The sequence below is a fragment of the Typha angustifolia genome, chromosome 13 (assembly GCF_048772165.1).
Source record: "Typha angustifolia cultivar Huaian chromosome 13, ASM4877216v1, whole genome shotgun sequence".
Lineage (NCBI taxonomy): Eukaryota > Viridiplantae > Streptophyta > Magnoliopsida > Poales > Typhaceae > Typha > Typha angustifolia.
Window position 1 is genome coordinate 15,061,825 of NC_133251.1, and position 17,564 is coordinate 15,079,388.

General features: G+C 37.7%; 5 protein-coding genes across 6 annotated transcripts; 3 read left to right on the top strand and 2 right to left on the bottom strand.

Moving 5' to 3' along the window:
* The first annotated feature begins 47 nt into the window (after positions 1-47).
* On the top strand, positions 48-2,818 carry LOC140773551 (isocitrate dehydrogenase [NAD] regulatory subunit 3, mitochondrial-like). The gene is made up of 4 exons (XM_073116166.1): positions 48-728; positions 1,519-1,758; positions 1,864-1,942; positions 2,384-2,818. Exons 1-4 carry the CDS (start codon positions 204-206, stop codon positions 2,656-2,658), a joined length of 1,119 nt encoding a protein of 372 aa, XP_072972267.1. The 5' UTR covers positions 48-203; the 3' UTR covers positions 2,659-2,818.
* Positions 2,819-4,010: 1,192 nt separating this feature from the next.
* LOC140773881 (manganese-dependent ADP-ribose/CDP-alcohol diphosphatase) lies at positions 4,011-6,265 on the bottom strand. Its single transcript, XM_073116658.1, has 2 exons — positions 5,988-6,265; positions 4,011-5,219 (listed from the first exon to the last, which is right to left on the bottom strand). Exon 2 carries the CDS (start codon positions 5,176-5,178, stop codon positions 4,213-4,215), a length of 966 nt encoding a protein of 321 aa, XP_072972759.1. The 5' UTR covers positions 5,179-5,219; positions 5,988-6,265; the 3' UTR covers positions 4,011-4,212.
* A 758-nt stretch (positions 6,266-7,023) lies between these two features.
* On the top strand, positions 7,024-11,603 carry LOC140773211 (E3 ubiquitin-protein ligase RGLG1-like). The gene is made up of 11 exons (XM_073115666.1): positions 7,024-7,244; positions 8,194-8,278; positions 8,346-8,486; positions 8,575-8,688; positions 8,770-8,867; positions 9,743-9,822; positions 10,081-10,186; positions 10,296-10,423; positions 10,523-10,685; positions 11,040-11,096; positions 11,235-11,603. Exons 1-11 carry the CDS (start codon positions 7,146-7,148, stop codon positions 11,316-11,318), a joined length of 1,155 nt encoding a protein of 384 aa, XP_072971767.1. The 5' UTR covers positions 7,024-7,145; the 3' UTR covers positions 11,319-11,603.
* Positions 11,604-11,974: 371 nt separating this feature from the next.
* On the bottom strand, positions 11,975-14,603 carry LOC140773212 (protein-L-isoaspartate O-methyltransferase-like). Of its 2 annotated transcripts, none has more exons than XM_073115668.1 (4): positions 14,443-14,603; positions 13,671-13,941; positions 12,850-13,014; positions 11,975-12,436 (listed from the first exon to the last, which is right to left on the bottom strand). In XM_073115668.1, the coding sequence occupies exons 1-4, from the start codon at positions 14,446-14,448 to the stop codon at positions 12,186-12,188; spliced, it is 693 nt and encodes a 230-aa protein (XP_072971769.1). In that variant the 5' UTR covers positions 14,449-14,603; the 3' UTR covers positions 11,975-12,185. The 2 variants fall into 2 exon arrangements, with proteins under 2 accessions (XP_072971769.1, XP_072971768.1); XM_073115667.1 differs by having other exon boundaries at positions 14,407-14,551.
* A 1,222-nt stretch (positions 14,604-15,825) lies between these two features.
* On the top strand, positions 15,826-17,504 carry LOC140773277 (thiol protease SEN102-like). The gene is made up of 4 exons (XM_073115754.1): positions 15,826-16,264; positions 16,364-16,599; positions 16,672-16,812; positions 17,229-17,504. Exons 1-4 carry the CDS (start codon positions 15,826-15,828, stop codon positions 17,502-17,504), a joined length of 1,092 nt encoding a protein of 363 aa, XP_072971855.1.
* Positions 17,505-17,564: the final 60 nt, after the last annotated feature.

Sequence of the window (17,564 nt, forward strand, 5' to 3'; positions counted from 1 at the left end):
TGAACAGAAAAGGTGGATCTATAAAAATATTTCCATATAGAGGAAGATTCGTGGGTTACGCCGGATTCGGGTCTCAGGTCAACCCACGCATCTCTCTCTCTCTCTCCTCCGCCGGAAGTCTCTTCGCTCTTTTGTGCCTATTTCGGATAGTTGACTGTTGCATTCCCCGTTAAGACAGAACAGAGAAAGACCCTCTTCCGTCCATGGCTTCGAGGAGAGCCTTCCCCCTCCTCCGCCACCTCCTTCGACCCACCCAACCCTTCCCGTCCTCTATCCCCATCCACCACCGCTCCGTCACCTACATGCCCCGCCCTGGCGACGGCGCCCCCCGCACCGTAACCCTAATTCCCGGCGACGGCATCGGACCCCTCGTCACCGGCGCCGTCGTCCAGGTTATGGAGGCGATGCACGCTCCGGTCCACTTCGAGACCTACGAGGTCCACGGCGACATGGCCACCGTCCCCTCGGAAGTCGTTGACTCTATCCGCCGCAACAAGGTGTGCCTCAAGGGCGGCCTCGCTACTCCTCTGGGCGGCGGAGTCAGCTCCCTCAACGTCCAGCTCCGCAAGGAGCTCGACCTCTACGCCTCTCTCGTCCACTGCTTCAACCTCGCCGGACTCCCGACCAGGCACGAGAATGTCGATATCGTCGTCATTAGGGAGAATACCGAGGGAGAGTACTCGGGTCTAGAGCACGAGGTCGTGCCCGGCGTCGTCGAGAGCCTCAAGGTAATGTATGACTTGACCAAATTATTGTTAGAGATATGATATGTGTGAAATATCTAAGTTTGATATCTGGAAAGCTAGTTCGTGATCTCTCTGGTTGATAATATATAAAGGAAGGAAATTTGATGAATTGTACTCAATTTACGACGGAGGTTGTTTAGGTTTATGCAGGAAAAGTTTGATAGTGAAATTAAATGTCAACTTTTATTCCTGATCAACACTGGGCATTTGAGTGAGGAAAACAAATATTTCTTGAAGCATTTGATTGAAGAAACATATATTTATCCTGCAATAATCGTCTTTGCTAATTCAAACTTAAGCTACTCTTTGGCATAAGATACTATTGATTGGTGAGAACTGAAAAGGGAACAAGAGGGAGCCTGTGAACAAGGGCAATAAGCAGAACAGAAGTTTCGTATCTCAGCTATATCCTGAAGGGTTGAAGCCACGCTGTTAGGCTTGACCATTCGGGAGTCAGCTATATGAATTGTTTCCTCCAATCAACTCTAATAGAAGAAAATGTTACACTACATATAGCTGAATGTACGATAAGGATCCATACAGCCAACTCCAAGTAGTTGTGGATTAACAACTTGTTGATGAATGACAAGTACAACTACCCTTCAGGTTAAGATGAAACAGCTAGTCATTAACGTGAGTATATGGAAGTCATATATCATTGTTCCTTGGTCTTTACTCTCTAGTATGCATATAAGTGTTTGTTTCATTGTTACCTATTCTTACAGTGTTTTTTAATATCTTGTTTTGCCTTTTTCCTCAATATAATTTTTAGGTGATTACAAAGTTCTGCTCAGAGCGGATTGCTCAGTATGCTTTTGAGTATGCATATTTAAACAACAGAAAGAAAGTCACAGCTGTTCATAAAGCAAACATTATGAAGCTTGCAGACGGTCTGTTCCTAGAATCTTGTCGTGAGGTAGCAACAAAGTATCCAGGAATAAAATATAATGAGATTATTGTGGACAACTGCTGTATGCAGCTTGTTTCAAAGCCTGAGCAGTTTGACGTCATGGTATTTCACAATCTACTTCTTGCTCCTCCATGTGTTAGATTTCAGATAGGGACTTCTATAAGCATGTCTTTGTTTTGTAACATGCATATATGTTTCTACTTGCAGGTCACACCAAATCTCTATGGTACTCTGGTTGCAAACACAGCTGCCGGTATTGCTGGAGGCACTGGTGTCATGCCTGGAGGTAAGCAGTTCAGATCGGCTATCTGGTAGAGTACCTTGTTTGTGTGGATGCTCAATGTATTTACCAGCCAAGTTCAAAGTTTAGATATGGTACTTATGCATTTGGACTATGGTTCATATATAGCAAAATTGACCTTCCTAAAGATGATAGTCAGGCTCTTCATCCATGATACATGGCAAAACAAAAGTTTTGTTCCAACCTGAAAGCCTTCCTAGTTAATAAGATATTATCTTGATTTAAATTAGACATTTTTAGGTAGTCGTGTCAAGCCATGTTTGTTCATGCATCTTTACTTACATCATTGTGGTAATTGCTATATGTTCATCAGGAAAACCTAAAAGCCTAGAGCTTCATAGTCCCTCCATGTTCTATTATAAGCTCATAAGAAATTTAGTTACAAAATGAATAGCTGAGTGTTAGTTTTGATTTTTTTTTTTCCAGGAAATGTTGGCCAAGATCATGCAATTTTTGAGCAAGGAGCCTCAGCAGGCAATGTGGGCAACCCAAAAATTGTGGAGCAGAAAAAGGCAAATCCTGTGGCCCTTCTTCTATCATCAGCTATGATGTTAAGACATCTACGATTCCCCTCATTTGCTGATCGACTAGAGACTGCTGTCAAACGAGTAATTGCAGAAGGCAAGTACATGGCCAAGGACTTAGGAGGAGATAGCACAACCCAAGAAGTTATCGATGCAGTCATAGCAGCCCTGGACTGATTGTCTTCATCTTTGTGGAATATCAATCATATTGATAAACCAACCACTTGTTGTAAACTGTAAATTTTCCAAATTCATTATATACTTACGTAATTCTCCTTGATCTTGGACCATTTTTATTTTCCTTTGTGGTCATTTGAAAGCACGTCAATTGAATAAGTGTAAATTGAGAATTCATTTGTTTGATTTGAAATCAAGCTTCTCATGCACTCATTTTTGAATTTATGAGTTTGGCAAGCATGGAATAAGATACAAGAACAAATACACGCACCTGTACACTATGGTTTTTTGTTTCTTTTTCTTTTTCTTTTTCATATGTAGTCTTCCTATAATTTACTGTTGTCAACATTTTCCCTTATTATAATGTTTTACATGTTTACAAAGAGGTAGCTCAGTTGGAAGATCAGTAGGCAAGGAATGATGCTATCTGTAGGTGTAAAATCCAGGAGCTTGCAGATCATCATTGGATTGGCAATCCATCAATAGCATCATTGTTGATGGTGTTGTTTGATTTAGGATTCTTTAGATGATGCATAGCATGATTTGCATGTGCTATCACTATAGATACATGAGGGCCTTATGGACACATGTAAATGGGTACTTTAATATGAAGATCTAAGAGAATATGCAGGAGGATTCCCACAAATGATTGCAAATTACTGTTGATAGTTATCAAGGGTGTTAGTTTTTGTATTAATGGTCAAGGCTATCCCTATGTGCCAATTGCAGAATTTTCCTGCAGTCAAGAGTACTCCACAGCCTTTTGTTGGTTGTCAAGACTATACCCTAAAAGGTTTCCCTGTATAAACTGTTGCATATAACTGGCTGAGTCAGTTTCACCTTCAATTGCTACTAATAATGTGCTTGCATTATAATCTGTTAGTAAACCAACATAACTGAGGGCCAACTGTGCAAAGATGATACAGTTATAATTGGTTTCCTGAACTCTGGCCTTGCATAAATTAGGTATTAGACTGCAATCAAGATAATTGAGATCTTCATGCATCGCACAACCTATAAGTAAGCATCTTTATTCTTAACTAGTAATTATGAACTACCCTCTCATACAGAAGATACACAAGTACAAGCAATAAGCCAATAACACATGGAAACCTGAACCAACCATTACCTATTACATGGAAAATGCGCTGCCTATGAACACTAAACAAACTGGATGACAGGGCAGCGTCTTGGAGGTTTGTTAGAGGCAGATACAAAGAACTAAGGGCTGAAATGCTACCAAACCACCCAGTTTGTAAAGTTTTTGACAAATGTCCATAAGCATGGCATCACTACCTATTACGAATGCCCCATATGCATCAAGCTGCAGCATAAACAAAGATAACAACAAAGTTCAGTAGAGTTTATAAAGATTCAAGCATCTTTCCTTCAAAAGAAATATATTGTACTTCATTTTCTTCTTTACGTAAGTTTCTTTCTTTGACTCATCTAAAAAGCTTTACAGAAAATATAAACATCTTTTGAAAAAGAATGTACCCTCCCTCATGGTAAGGTTCTACCTAAATAGAAAAAAAATGGTGCAGTATATCATGCTTAAGAACTAAAAATCATCTCAGTGGTGACCATTCTATCAAAGCCTAAGAGTGACAGCCTGTCATGATAAACATCCACATAGCCAAATGAATTTGATCCTGGAGGGCACTCCAGAGCAGCCTCAAGGACACGGTGATGAATGCCGTGTGAATCAATGGAATATCCCCCTTTATGATCATGACCAGAAAAGCAGGCCTTCACGCAATTATAACGGTGTACCACAGCCATCACCTCTTCATAATTCCATAGGAGAGCCTCTGGAGCTGCTGCTTCAGCATCTAGTGGAAGGTGGCAACATATAATAGCCCTTTGTTGACGCTTCACACAATCTTGAAGGATGTCTTCAAGCCAATTCAATTGTTTCTTACCAACAGCACCGTTGAACAATAAGAATCTTCTTTCCAGGCCTTGCAAGCCATTAGGACTGTTCTTATCGGTGTTTGGATTCTTTTCCTGCAAAAACTTTATTGCCTCCATTGTAATTGGATGATCCTGTGGCCAACCAAGGCCACTGAAGTCATAGGCATCCAGGACAATGAATCTATATTCAGGACATGGAGAGAAGTCGTAATATGCACGACAATCATTAGAAGGAATCTTGAACAATGAGATTAATTTGCTGCGTGGGAGATTGTAAAGACAATGATTGCCGATCATGTGATAAACTGGACCATTGAATTTCTCAAATTCCTTCACAACCTTCTCTACTGTTATTAGAGACTTGTCTTTTGGGCAGAAACCATCAACAATGTCACCAAAGTTAATTGAAAACTTAAGCTTCTTCTCTTCATTCCATTTTCTGACTGCCCTTTGAAGAACCAGAAAACTGTGCCGATAGTATCTAGGGACACCTAAGAATGAGCGGCCATCCGGTATATCGGCATATTGGACATCAGCAATAACCCCAAAAGAGAATATGGGCTCCTTGGCATGAGCATTAGCTAATCCATTAGCTGGGTTCATCATGTTTAGCCGATGAAAAGCAAAGATATTACGCCTCTATATCCCTGCATGTTTTATTTATTTCAAGAATATTACTTCTGTACAACTAACCAAAATGAATTGGGTTCATGCAGAAGATTTTCGTAAGAGTAAACCACCAGAGCACACACAAAAGAGAAGAAGAAGATAACGACAAGCCTTTGATGCCAACTATTTGAGGCCGGCTATATGAACAACAAGAAAACATCTAACAAGACTATTTTACTACTGGATAGATAAAAAAATTTCAAATTTTTTTTCAAGATCTCTTCTTTACATCATCTATTTTATTTTATCTTGCCACGAGACTGAAGCTAAGTGCTTCTTCTAACAATACTAAATTCAACATTGCAATCCCTAACCCTTACATCGACCTGCTTAAATTTCAATAAGCCGCTTAACACTGACTCGCAGATAGAACACATCTCATCACAGTTCAATTATACCTAACCCTTGAAGATCGAAGTACCAGAAAAACAAATAGATAATAACAGATTAAAGGGATTTTAATGTCATTTGATAATTCTAATTACCTTCGTCTTTGATTCCGAGAAAAAGAAAAAAAATTCCAGAGAAGCTAACAATTCGAAGACAACCATGGATAAACCCATCGCCAGAATCATCCGCAGCAATGACTAAAACTACAATCTAGAGATCGTAAAGATTTCAAGAGCAATGCAACAATTACCCTAATATAATCGAATCGATTTTTGTACTTGCGATGCAAACCAACTCCTTGATAGCCATAAACATAAAATCCTCTTAATTAAAAGGACGAAATTACTGAATCCTACCAGGAAATTTCTTCCACACGAGGAAGCAATGTAAGGACTTGCCTTCCTCCCTCTTGCTGCTTCTACGGACTACTCTTCCCCTCCCCTTCGCTTCCCGTCCAAAGGCCAGTTGGTTGCCGCCTCCGAACTCGTGTTGCCCGAGAGCCAATCGAAGACTTCGAGTACTCGTGCAACGGAAAAAGGGGGAAATTTATACCTTCTTTAATACGTATTTAAGTAAAACTCTTTTGGATCGATCACTAGAAATTATCTTATCTTTTAGATAAAATAAAACTCCACTTAAAACTGATATAATATCTTTTTATTTTCCAGAAATAAATCCACTTAAACTCCTCTTGATTCAATCCAATCTCTAAAATAAAGATCCGAACAGATAATTAAAAATCCTACATATATCCTTATCTTAAAAGAAACGTTCTTTATCTATTTATTTATTTTAATATTTTAGTAATTTAATTATTCTCTAAAAACTTTTTAATATATTAAAATATACTCTTTAATGATGATGTCTCGCTCCTTCCTTTGATGCAGTTATTAATTAAAAAAAGAAGAGGATTAAAACCGCGTGCAAGGAAGGTTCGATCGATCATCCTGAACTTTCTCTAATTAATAGAAGGAAATATATATAAGAAAAGAGTAAAGAATGCCGTATATTTATAATTCTATAATTTGAACACCTTAAAAGTTTCACAAAGAATACCGACGTAAAGAATGTTGTCCAACTTAGAAATTATATATTTATATATCAGAAACAGAGCAGTTATAAGTTTGTAGTCAAAGTTTACTTCCACCAGTTTCCTACTCGATCCATTTGCTTTTTATTTTGATCTCTTCTCAATTCTCATGCTATTCCAATGTTTTCTAACAGAGTGAATATCAAAAGAATCACGGCGATCAACTAGGCATTGACCGGTAAGAGACGACTTTTTGCGCGTTTGGTGATCGACACAAATTGCTTGGTTAGTTCAATCCCTTTCAATTGCCTTTTATTTTTTATTTTTTTTTAAATTTGATGCAAACCGAGTAGAGCAAAGCGCGTAGTTGCCTGCCTTTCCTTCTCTATATCGCTTGTAGGCATCTCCCAGGTGCCTTCGCAGCCTCTATTCCACTTTAACTTTGAGCTCTTTTGGTGGTTTCTTTTCTTTGTTGCTCAATTCAATGGGAGGTGCAGTGTCTAGAGCGAGAAGTGAGGGGACGGATACTGGGAATTTCAGGAAGTACTCCAGAATTGATGATAACTATGATAATTTTGAACAGGTACCGTACCCTTTCTGATCTGTTGCATATTTGTCTTTACTTGAATTTTGATGCTTTGCCCTCAAGTCATTGGGTGCCAGCAATGGCATGGGCTTCTTTTGGGTACCTAGGCATAAGAACGTTTAATTGCCTGCAGAAAGATTCTCTGCTCTACTCTGTGGATTTGTTTGTTTTTTCTTGCCTTTTTGTAAATTTGCAGCCGTTTATTCACTCGTTTGATTCTATCTTCAGTATTCGGAAAAATCATCATATGGGTATATTTTGCCCCAGTCTGGACCTACACAATTTGCATATTTGCTTTATCAAGAAGTGGAGTTAATTCAATAGCGTTCTTGCACCTCCTCACCATTTTTCTTTGAGGTTATCTTTGTTTGAGCATCTAGATCAAAGCAATTTAAAAATCATCACATAAGCTTTTCTCAGTGGTATTGGCTCGACTAGATTACAAGTTAAGGGTATTATCTTTCAACTTGGCATTGAGCATCTAGACACTGATTCCAAAATCTTTCAAAAGAAAAGGCATGTTAGAATTTAGGAAGGGGCCAAGCTGGAAACTCGCAATGCAGTTTTGGCTTATCAAAATCACTTCTAGTTCTTGCACTAGAACTTCCATTACATTTGTAGTAGAACATATGAAACTATAAATGTAAAGTAGATTGAAATAGGAATTATTGCTTGTCTTAGACCATCCCCCCAAATTCAAAGACAAATTGAAAGATATATATAGACATATATTGCATGTATGTTTATAATGAACATCCCCAGATAACATTGCATGATAGCATCAACTGTATCTTTTGGACTAAGCACTATTTTCATGTAGTGTTTTACAGTTTGATGGTATTGTCAGGATCAAAGAAAATCCAAAATTGTGTAACTGCTGATTTATCAATTTGAAGTTAATGCTTGATCATCTAAGATTTATTTCAACTTCGTCAAATCTCTACAGGTAATTACTGCAATTCAGCAATCTGGCCTTGAGTCTTCAAATCTCATTGTTGGTGTTGATTTCACAAAAAGCAATGAGTGGGCAGGTTATTATCCTTATATGCTGTCATACTGTGTTTATCATTGTGCATATCTGAGTTCTTGCATGGACAGGAAAAGAATTTTTCAATGGGCATAATTTGCACCAGATTGGTTATATTCAAAATCCTTATGAACAAGCAATCAGTATCATTGGAAAATCTTTATCATCATTTGATGAAGATAACCAAATTCCATGTTTTGGCTTTGGAGATGGTATAGTAGTCTTCTATGCAGTCTTAAATGCTTCTTACTTCCTCAACTGTTTTTAGATGATCTGCAATAATAACTCTGTTGCTTTCAGCATCAACGCATGATCAGAATGTTTTCAGTTTCTATCCAGATGGAAGGCCATGCTTTGGCTTTGCAGAAACTCTAGCACGATATAGAGAAATTGTGCCACATGTGCAATTGGCTGGTACAATTTGCTGTTCAATTTTCCTGGAACATATGTTTCTCATAATTGTGCAATTTGTTATTATCTAGATTCCATGTGTAGGGCCAACATCTTTTGCTCCAATTATTGAAATGGCCATCAGCATTGTCGAAAAGAGTCGTCACTTATATCATATTTTACTGATTATTGCTGATGGGCAGGTATGAAGTATATTGGAGAATCTTTATTTCCTAATGATATCTGGATATTTTCTGCTACAATAAATGCATTTACATTTCCATTATACATTTCTGAGCTATTATTCGGAGTATCGTTGTACAATACTGGCAATTATTAGTCTATAAGAATGTGTATAATAGCAGTATGTTGAAGACCGTTAAAGAAGAGACTAAAAGGTTCCAAGAAGAAACGAAGATGGCTCTGGAACTCAATGATGTGGCCTCGTCCAATTTCGGAGAGCCATGTTGCATTTTGACGTCACCGAAATAACCTTGCAGGAAGATAATAAGATAGTAAGATGAGTTCAACATCCTTGATAAGTATGCAATTCACTCCATTTGATTCTTAATTCTGAACAAACAAGTTAACAACATTCTTTATAACATGTAAGATTCTATTGCGATAGATCTAGTGGTTTTCTTTATTTACATAAAGCAAGGAGGTCTTTCTCTTGCTTACTTTGCCTAGTTTATTAGTATAAGTTGGTTCGAAATGATGCTAACTGAAATAAGATGGAGCCTAATTTTGTTGAAGAGTGAAAACATGTACTTATAAACAGCATCACTTCTTGACCATTGCGTAATTGCATAACTCAACTATCTGCTTATGTTTCCATTTGTTAAGTTAGTAGGTTGGAGTCACCACCTCTCCAGCAAATCAGGTGAGGCTACACCTTGCCCTTACCGAACTACAGATTGATGTGTGCGCAAGTTTTTTATTTTTTGGCACCTTTTCTTTTAGGCATAGTTATTATATAACTGATTTTAGTTTCAGGGGATTCTGAAACATGATCTCTTACCTGCCATAGATTGCTACAATTCCTCAAGAATGCATCATTAAAATTGTGTTGCTGCAGGTTGCCGAAGGTGACGATTGCACGTCAGGGCATTTAAGCTACCAAGAACAAAATACTGTTGAAGCTCTTGAGAGAGCTAGGTAACTTTACTTAGAATCTAGAGATACATTCTAAACCTATTGTTAGGTCTTTCATTATAACAATTCTCTGAATAGTGAAAAAAAGATAAAATTGATTAAGAAGTCGTGCACTCAGTTTCTCCATAAAATCTACTCACTGAAAAAGTTGCATTAATGGAACACTGTATTTCTGCAGAATGATATAAGAAGTTTGTAGGTAGGCATACTTTCTACAGTTGCTTTTATAATGTGACTTCTTATTATCTTTTCTTGTGGCAGTGAATTCCCTTTGTCTATCATTTTAGTTGGAGTTGGTGATGGCCCTTGGGATTTAATGAAGAAGTATGATAATTATGTGACTACACGGCGTTTCGATAATTTCCAGGTGTACAGAGGATTCTTACATTTCTTCTGTTATGACGAAAATTCATATTGTTGTGCCATTTTTTTCTTTTCACTAGTGAATTCTAACTGATAAGCATTTATCTCTATAGTTTGTCAATTTCACAGAGATAATGTCAAGGAACATTCCACAAGCCGAAAAAGCGAAACAATTTGCACTGGAAGCACTAATGGAAATACCTTCACAATACACTGCGATAATGGAACTCGGGCTCTTAGAGTATGGATTTGTTTAACTTAGAGCAATAGCAACATACTCTTAAACTTCATTTATTGTTGGTTACATGTGGATTACTCTTTTCTTATCTTGCTGTAGCAGTAACCATTATGCAAGGTCCCTGCAGAGGAACCCTCTTCCCCCACCCTTTGACAGCTCCATTGCAGCATTTTCTAGCACAAGTACTTCCAGATTAAATTCAGAGCCAAACATACCGCGTCATTCTAGATACGATGCTATGCATGCTTCAACACCACCCAATACGGTACATCATCTGAAAAAGGAATCCCAAATTTGGCTTTGCATAGACAACATTTTATTGTTTTGTTGTATGGTCCAATGTTATACTTTTAATCTTGTATTGTCCTAGTTTTAATACATTGCACGACCATTCTTCTTTTCTCGGTCATTTCTTTAGTTCGCTGAATCTTCGGTTCTGCTATTGGATCTTAAATCTAGTTATCAATGGATGAACAAGAAAAGTCGGTTGAATCAACTAATGGATCAATATTTACCGTATTTCTACCATTAATCTTTCTGCAAACCTTTGATGTTCACCTACTTTTATGTAACTACCGACATAATTTTATATTACTTACAACTGGTGGATCCTGTGTAGGTTTGTCCAATATGCAGGAGGAACACCAAAGATTTGGTCTTTGGCTGCGGGCATGAGGTCAGTTTTATAACAGTGTCAGATGTTAATATTTCTTCTCTGTTCAATGTCTCCTATACTATACTTGGTTTATGCACAATGAGGAGTTCTTCTATAGCATCAATTATTCAGTTCATCCAAAAAATGATTGTCTTGCAGACATGCAGCTCATGTGGACAGGGATTACATGCATGCCCATTCTGTCGTAGGGCTATCAAATTAAGAGTGAAGTTACAGAAGTAACTACAGCCTCTATTTGCAGAAGGGTGTATTTGATCTTTTCTCATTCTTTGCTCTTTGGTCTTCCAGGCTCAATGCTTGAGAGGACTAAAACATTCCTTTTGACTGCTAAATTAGGAGCACACTGTTGGTTGCTTCCTCACATGAAAGTGAAATGTACTACATTTCTTTTGCAGCTGGCGGTTGTGTATAAACGTACTGCTATTTTGTAAGGACAAATTTTCAACAGTCGCTTTAATTTTTGATAGCCCAGATGATACTCTGATGAATGAATGCCAATATTTGCAAGGATGAATATGTTATTTTGAGAGATGCAGAGACGATTATGATACTTTGCATAGGTAAATATGTAAAATCCCTTATGATTTCTATATTTTTGTAACCAGCGGAATGCAGTGAATATATCATTTAGATGTAAGAAACATAATCTTCAAAGATAACCAGGTTGGCAGATGTTCGATGGAAAAGACAAAAAAGGTATATATCTGCGGAAGAACTTCAAAGATTCAGGTATCTTTGGATGAAATGTAGAAGTAACACTTCCTCAACTTCTATAGTTAATGAAGATCGCAAAAGTAATAACAATAATCTTAACCATTTAGTATGTACAACAGCTTCCCATGTGAGGTCAAACAACATAGATAAAACCAAATAATATGTAAGAAAAAACATAAACAGAACCAAACAGTACTCTAAATTTCACAATCTTGATAATATTTGTTTTGGCATCTGTTCCAGCATAACAGGAATTTGATACATTTATGGAAGCACCATCCAAGTTTTAAGAAGGCTTATTACTGTTGGACAGTCGACACATGGCACAAAACCAGTCATATATTTTGCAACTGGTGAACATATTCACAATACCATTCAGTAATTTTGCAACTGGGCAGCTTTACTTGTCAGCGGAACATAACGTACAGATGTTTCATTTCTAATGGTGACTGAGCCATCCAGCTTCTTGTCAACCACCTTCAATTCCTGGAATACAGTTCCAACTGGAATTACCATTCTGCCGCCAGGCTTCAGCTGCTCTATGAGAGGCTGTGGAATCTCAGGTGCTGCAGCACCAACATGAATAGCATCATATGGTGCCAATTCGGGCCATCCAGATCTTCCATCTGCAGCAGGTTGATAAACTTTTTGAGAAAGAAAACAGAAATCGATGTCAAATGGCAAATATAAAAGGTATCTTATCATTTTTGGTTGCAAAACAAATATGATGCATCTTTGTAGAAGTTTGTCAAATGACATGGACTACAGGTACGTCAGCATTGCAACTAACCTTAACTCACTTGAAGCTGCTTAGAAGCACAGAAAGAAATTCATTTAGAAACTAAAATGCACATGTTAAAAAATTACGAAAAGTCCTGAAATGAACAAAAGATCATTGATTCATTGTGGAAACTCCAAATAACCAACTTGAAAATGAAGTTCTGAAATTTTCTGCACTACATGATGTCATTAACATATGTTTGCAACAAATATTCTAACAGGTAGCAGTAAACTGAAAACACTGCTTAGAAGCATGTACCAGCTACATGCACAGTAAGGGAACCATCTGTCAGTAATGACGCTGCTGCACTTCTATTTATATTGCCAATGGACAAAGAAACTAACTCAGGAATATGTTCAACCCCTACAACACGGCCTTGTGGTCCAACCATCATTGCAAAGCATGCAGTTAAGTATCCAGTTCCTGCACAAATAACAAAAAATAAATATAATTTCCTTAATTATGCAATCTACAAAAAGGGGATTACCATGTTAGCTTCAAGATCCATAAACAAGCAAACTTATTACTGATTGATATCTACCACTATGTTGGGATGAACTTTTACAACATATTGATATATGCACATGAAAATTATGAACACAAAATGTACATGCTCTCTTACAATGCACATGGATTTCAGATTTGCAGATATTTTCCAACAATTTCCAGACAATTTAGTGGACCAATTGTGAAAAAAATATTAAACAAGTTTCACTGAGACCAAATCTATATCTGATGCTGGACTGGACATCTATTACATTCCATAGCATGCAAGATCTGGACAGAAGAGTGTATAGCATGTGCAAAAGGAGCAAAACAATGAGAGATTCAGATATCAGTATCGCATGTCTGAATCCAACAATCTCCAACTGATAGATAACATATCTGAAGCCCATATTGACCTGTAATACTCAAGCATATGCAGTAACTGTAGTATTATAACACAACCTCTATCTTAAGATAACAGCAATAAAAACTAACAGCAGCAACAGTGTATTTGGAAACACAAATTCTTAGGAAATGAAAAATGGAATTGTACAGGTAAACATTGATGAAAGACAAAGACAGAAGCAGATGACCTGAACCAACATCTAAAGCATGCATGCCTGGCTGCAGATGCTCCTCCAATAGTTCCAGACAAGCGGCATGCATATGAGGTGCAGATATAGTTGCATTATAACCAATTGGCATTGGGCTATCAACATAAGGTGAGCTGCCCGAAGGTGTAAATGATCCCCTATCAATGGTCTCCATGACTTGGGCAACTTTTCTCGACTTGATTACTCCGTATCTCTGCAATTGCTCCACCAGTGCTTTGTTTTTATCACTTGATCCGCTACTCCAAAGACGCTGCAACAACCAACAAACAAGAATAACAGACTCAGATGAGACATTATGTAATATTCATGCACAATTCTACTTTATCCTATTTCCAGTACAAAGAATACTACTGCTTTGCTGTTCGGAAAGTTGCCAAAATGTTGATATTAGGACATAATGTGAAGTGAAAATGTAATTAACCCTAGAAGGAGTGCATCATGAAAATACTTTCCCAAAATGATAACTTTGTCTCAAGCAATTCAGGCACTAATTAGAACACTCCAATCAAATCATAGAATTCTTCTTTTCTCACAATAATTCGGATCATATTCATGTAATCCAGAGACAGTAAAAGAAACCACCACGAACAGAGTTCTCCTCATCAAGAGACATTCGCAGGACCAAATTCATCGAAGATTCAGCTAAATTTGCACCCAAAATTGAACGCGGAACGCAACACATGAAGCGAATCGAAGAGCTAAAAGATCGACTTACGCGGAAGAAATAGCGATTAAGGATCAAGCGAAGTACCTCCATCCTGGAGAGGGAGTGCGAGAGCGAGGGAAGCCTTCAGGAAACTCAAGTTGGAAATCGCTAGAGAGAGAGAGAGAGAGAGAGAATCGCGTAGAGAATAGCAGGGCAGCACCAGATTCTTCTTTATTTCTCGATTGCTCGGTGTAACAGTTCAGTGTTCATTTGGTTAAATTACACTCCCACCCCTCAATCGTGATTAGATATCATATAATTCATATTAACCCCCTCGAATAATAAAAATAAGGAATAACTACGCCAAGACCAATAATAAAAAATTAAAAAATAAATTGAACTATTATTTATTCTCATATGCATCATCTTGTATTCTTTTTTAAATACACATTTATTCTTAAACTATATTAAAAAAAACCTCTTGACGATGTTAATGGATAATAGCTGATGATCATTTTACCGTCAACTAATTTTCTTTATAGAGAACCTAATATTGATCATATGACACTCTCGCATCATTTTTTAATTAATAATTAATGAAAGAGGTATTTTAATTATTTTTATAGTTATGAAAGTCAACGTGTGGAAAAACAATGAGATGTGTAATTATTTCTAAAACATATTTAAATTAAATCTCAATATATTTGATTTGTTCATCATTTTTCTTTGTTTTTTTTATATATATAATCCCATAATATTCAGGGATAATATGGGCAATCAACACATCACAATTTATTCTATCTAATCTGGTAAGAGTCGTGCAGTTTAAGAACTTTGATCAACTTGGAACGAAAAGATAAAAAGCTAAAATATGATATCCATGTTTAAATAATCCTACTTTAACCTCATCAGCAGAAAGAAAAAAGAACTTAAGATAATCTTACGCCATGTTTGTATTCACTTTATGAGCTCGATCGAAATTGTCACATAATCCTCACTGATATAATGTAATTTTGAGCATATATAAACTTTGAAAGGATCCAATAAACTATTAGCTTAACAATTAGAGTTGACCAACCTTTATTTTCGGAAGGAGAACGAGAGCCTTTTCAGAAAGATTAAAGCCTGAAGGCAAGCCAATTTGACCTCCAAGTTGTGATGAGCTTAACAAGAAGATACGTACGCTTTCCATTTCCTCCCAGACTTTTGACTTGAAATTAAACAAAAGGACCTACTCATTTTGTTCACCTTCCTTCCTTCCTTCCTTCCACTGTAAGAGAAGAGTAATATCTCATTTGGTTGGTCTACAAGCCTTGAACATAGATATAAAAGATTCATAACACAATTTTGGTAAGGAAAATATACATTTGAGATAGAAAAACGTGTATATAATATTTGGTTTGCTTCAAAATATGATTCACTTTCATCTCTATAAATCAACCCACCCTCTTCCTCTTTGAATCACAAGCTCTAAGTCTCTAATCTCCAATGGAGAAGAAAGCTTTCTTCTTTGCTCTACTGCTATCACTAGCTCTAACACTCTCCCACAGCGCTCCGTTTGAGCAGAAAGATCTGGAATCCGAAGAGAAGTTGTGGGACTTGTACGAGCGGTGGCGCAGCCACCACACGGTGTCGCGAGATCCCGGCGAGAAGAAGAGGAGGTTTAATGTGTTCAAGGAGAACGTCAGGTTCATCCACGAGTTCAACAAGAAGGACGAGCCGTACAAGCTCAATCTCAACAAGTTTGGTGACATGACGAAGGAGGAGTTCAGGCTGAGCTACGCCGGCTACAAGGTCCACCACCACAAGATCCGGCGAGGGGCGACGAGCTTTACATACGAGAATGAGAGCGCTGCAAAGCTTCCGGCCTCGGTGGATTGGAGGACGAAGGGTGCAGTTACGGGCGTCAAAGATCAAGGGGAATGTGGTAAGAGAACTCTGCACTTTTGAGTATATACATATATATATATATATATATATATATATATATATATATATATATCATCTGTGTTGATGGATGATGCAGGAAGTTGCTGGGCTTTCTCGGCGGTTGCTGCAGTGGAGGGAATAAACCAGATCAAGACCAAGCAACTCATTTCTCTATCCGAGCAAGAGCTCGTCGATTGCGACACGAGTTACAACGAAGGTTGCAATGGAGGTCTAATGGACTACGCCTTCCAGTTTATCACTACAAATGGTGGCATAACAACTGAGGCTAATTACCCCTACGTTGCAAGCCAAGGAACATGCGATGCCTCTAAGGTGTGTATATGTATATATTTATAAGTTTATGTGATAGATTAAGAGGTAGATATTGAATAATATTTGTTTCAGAGGAAGCCTTCTGCTGTGGTGATCGATGGGTATCAAGATGTTCCTGCAAATAGTGAGGCAGCTCTCCTGAAAGCTGTGGCCAATCAGCCTGTATCCGTTGCAATTGAAGCAAGTGGTTCGAACTTCCAGTTCTACTCTGAGGTTTGCTAATTTCTACAAATTACTTGGTAATATAAGATGAAAAGAAAGAACTTGTTGCTTCTTGTAGAACTTTAACTTTGATTTGTCTGCATGATATTCACCTTAGTTTAAGGAAAATTTACATTTGACACCCTATCTTTTTCTTTACTTTTCCATCGGAAGCCCCAAGTTGAGACCTTTTGAAAAAAGAAAAAAAAAAAAGTATAGCATTGTTTAGTGGCTTAAAATCATACTGTTCTTGTCCAAAAATACCCTTTGATCCTAATGGAGATAGAGAAGGGTGTTTTCATAAAATATTACTCTTTTTTTTTTTGGTTGGTGTTTTCTGAGAATAAAGTCTGAGACATAGGATTTGAAATGAAAATATTGAAAAGATAGGGTGTGAAATGCACTTAATCCTGATGGCATGCATGCAGGGCGTCTTCAGTGGAAGCTGTGGAACCCAGTTGGACCACGGAGTGGCAATAGTTGGCTATGGAGCTACAAACGATGGAACAAAGTATTGGATAGTGAAGAACTCATGGGGAGGTGAGTGGGGAGAGAGTGGATACGTACGAATGAAGCGTGGAATTATAGCCAAAGAAGGATTGTGTGGGATCGCCATGGAGGCTTCTTATCCCATCAAGACCTCCCCTAACCCTCCAACAATGGAGAAGAAGAAGAAGAAGCTCTCAAGGATCACTGAACTCTGAGATGGGTCTACTAGATCTGGCAGTTCTATTGCTTATAATAGATATGTCCTTGTGTGTCAA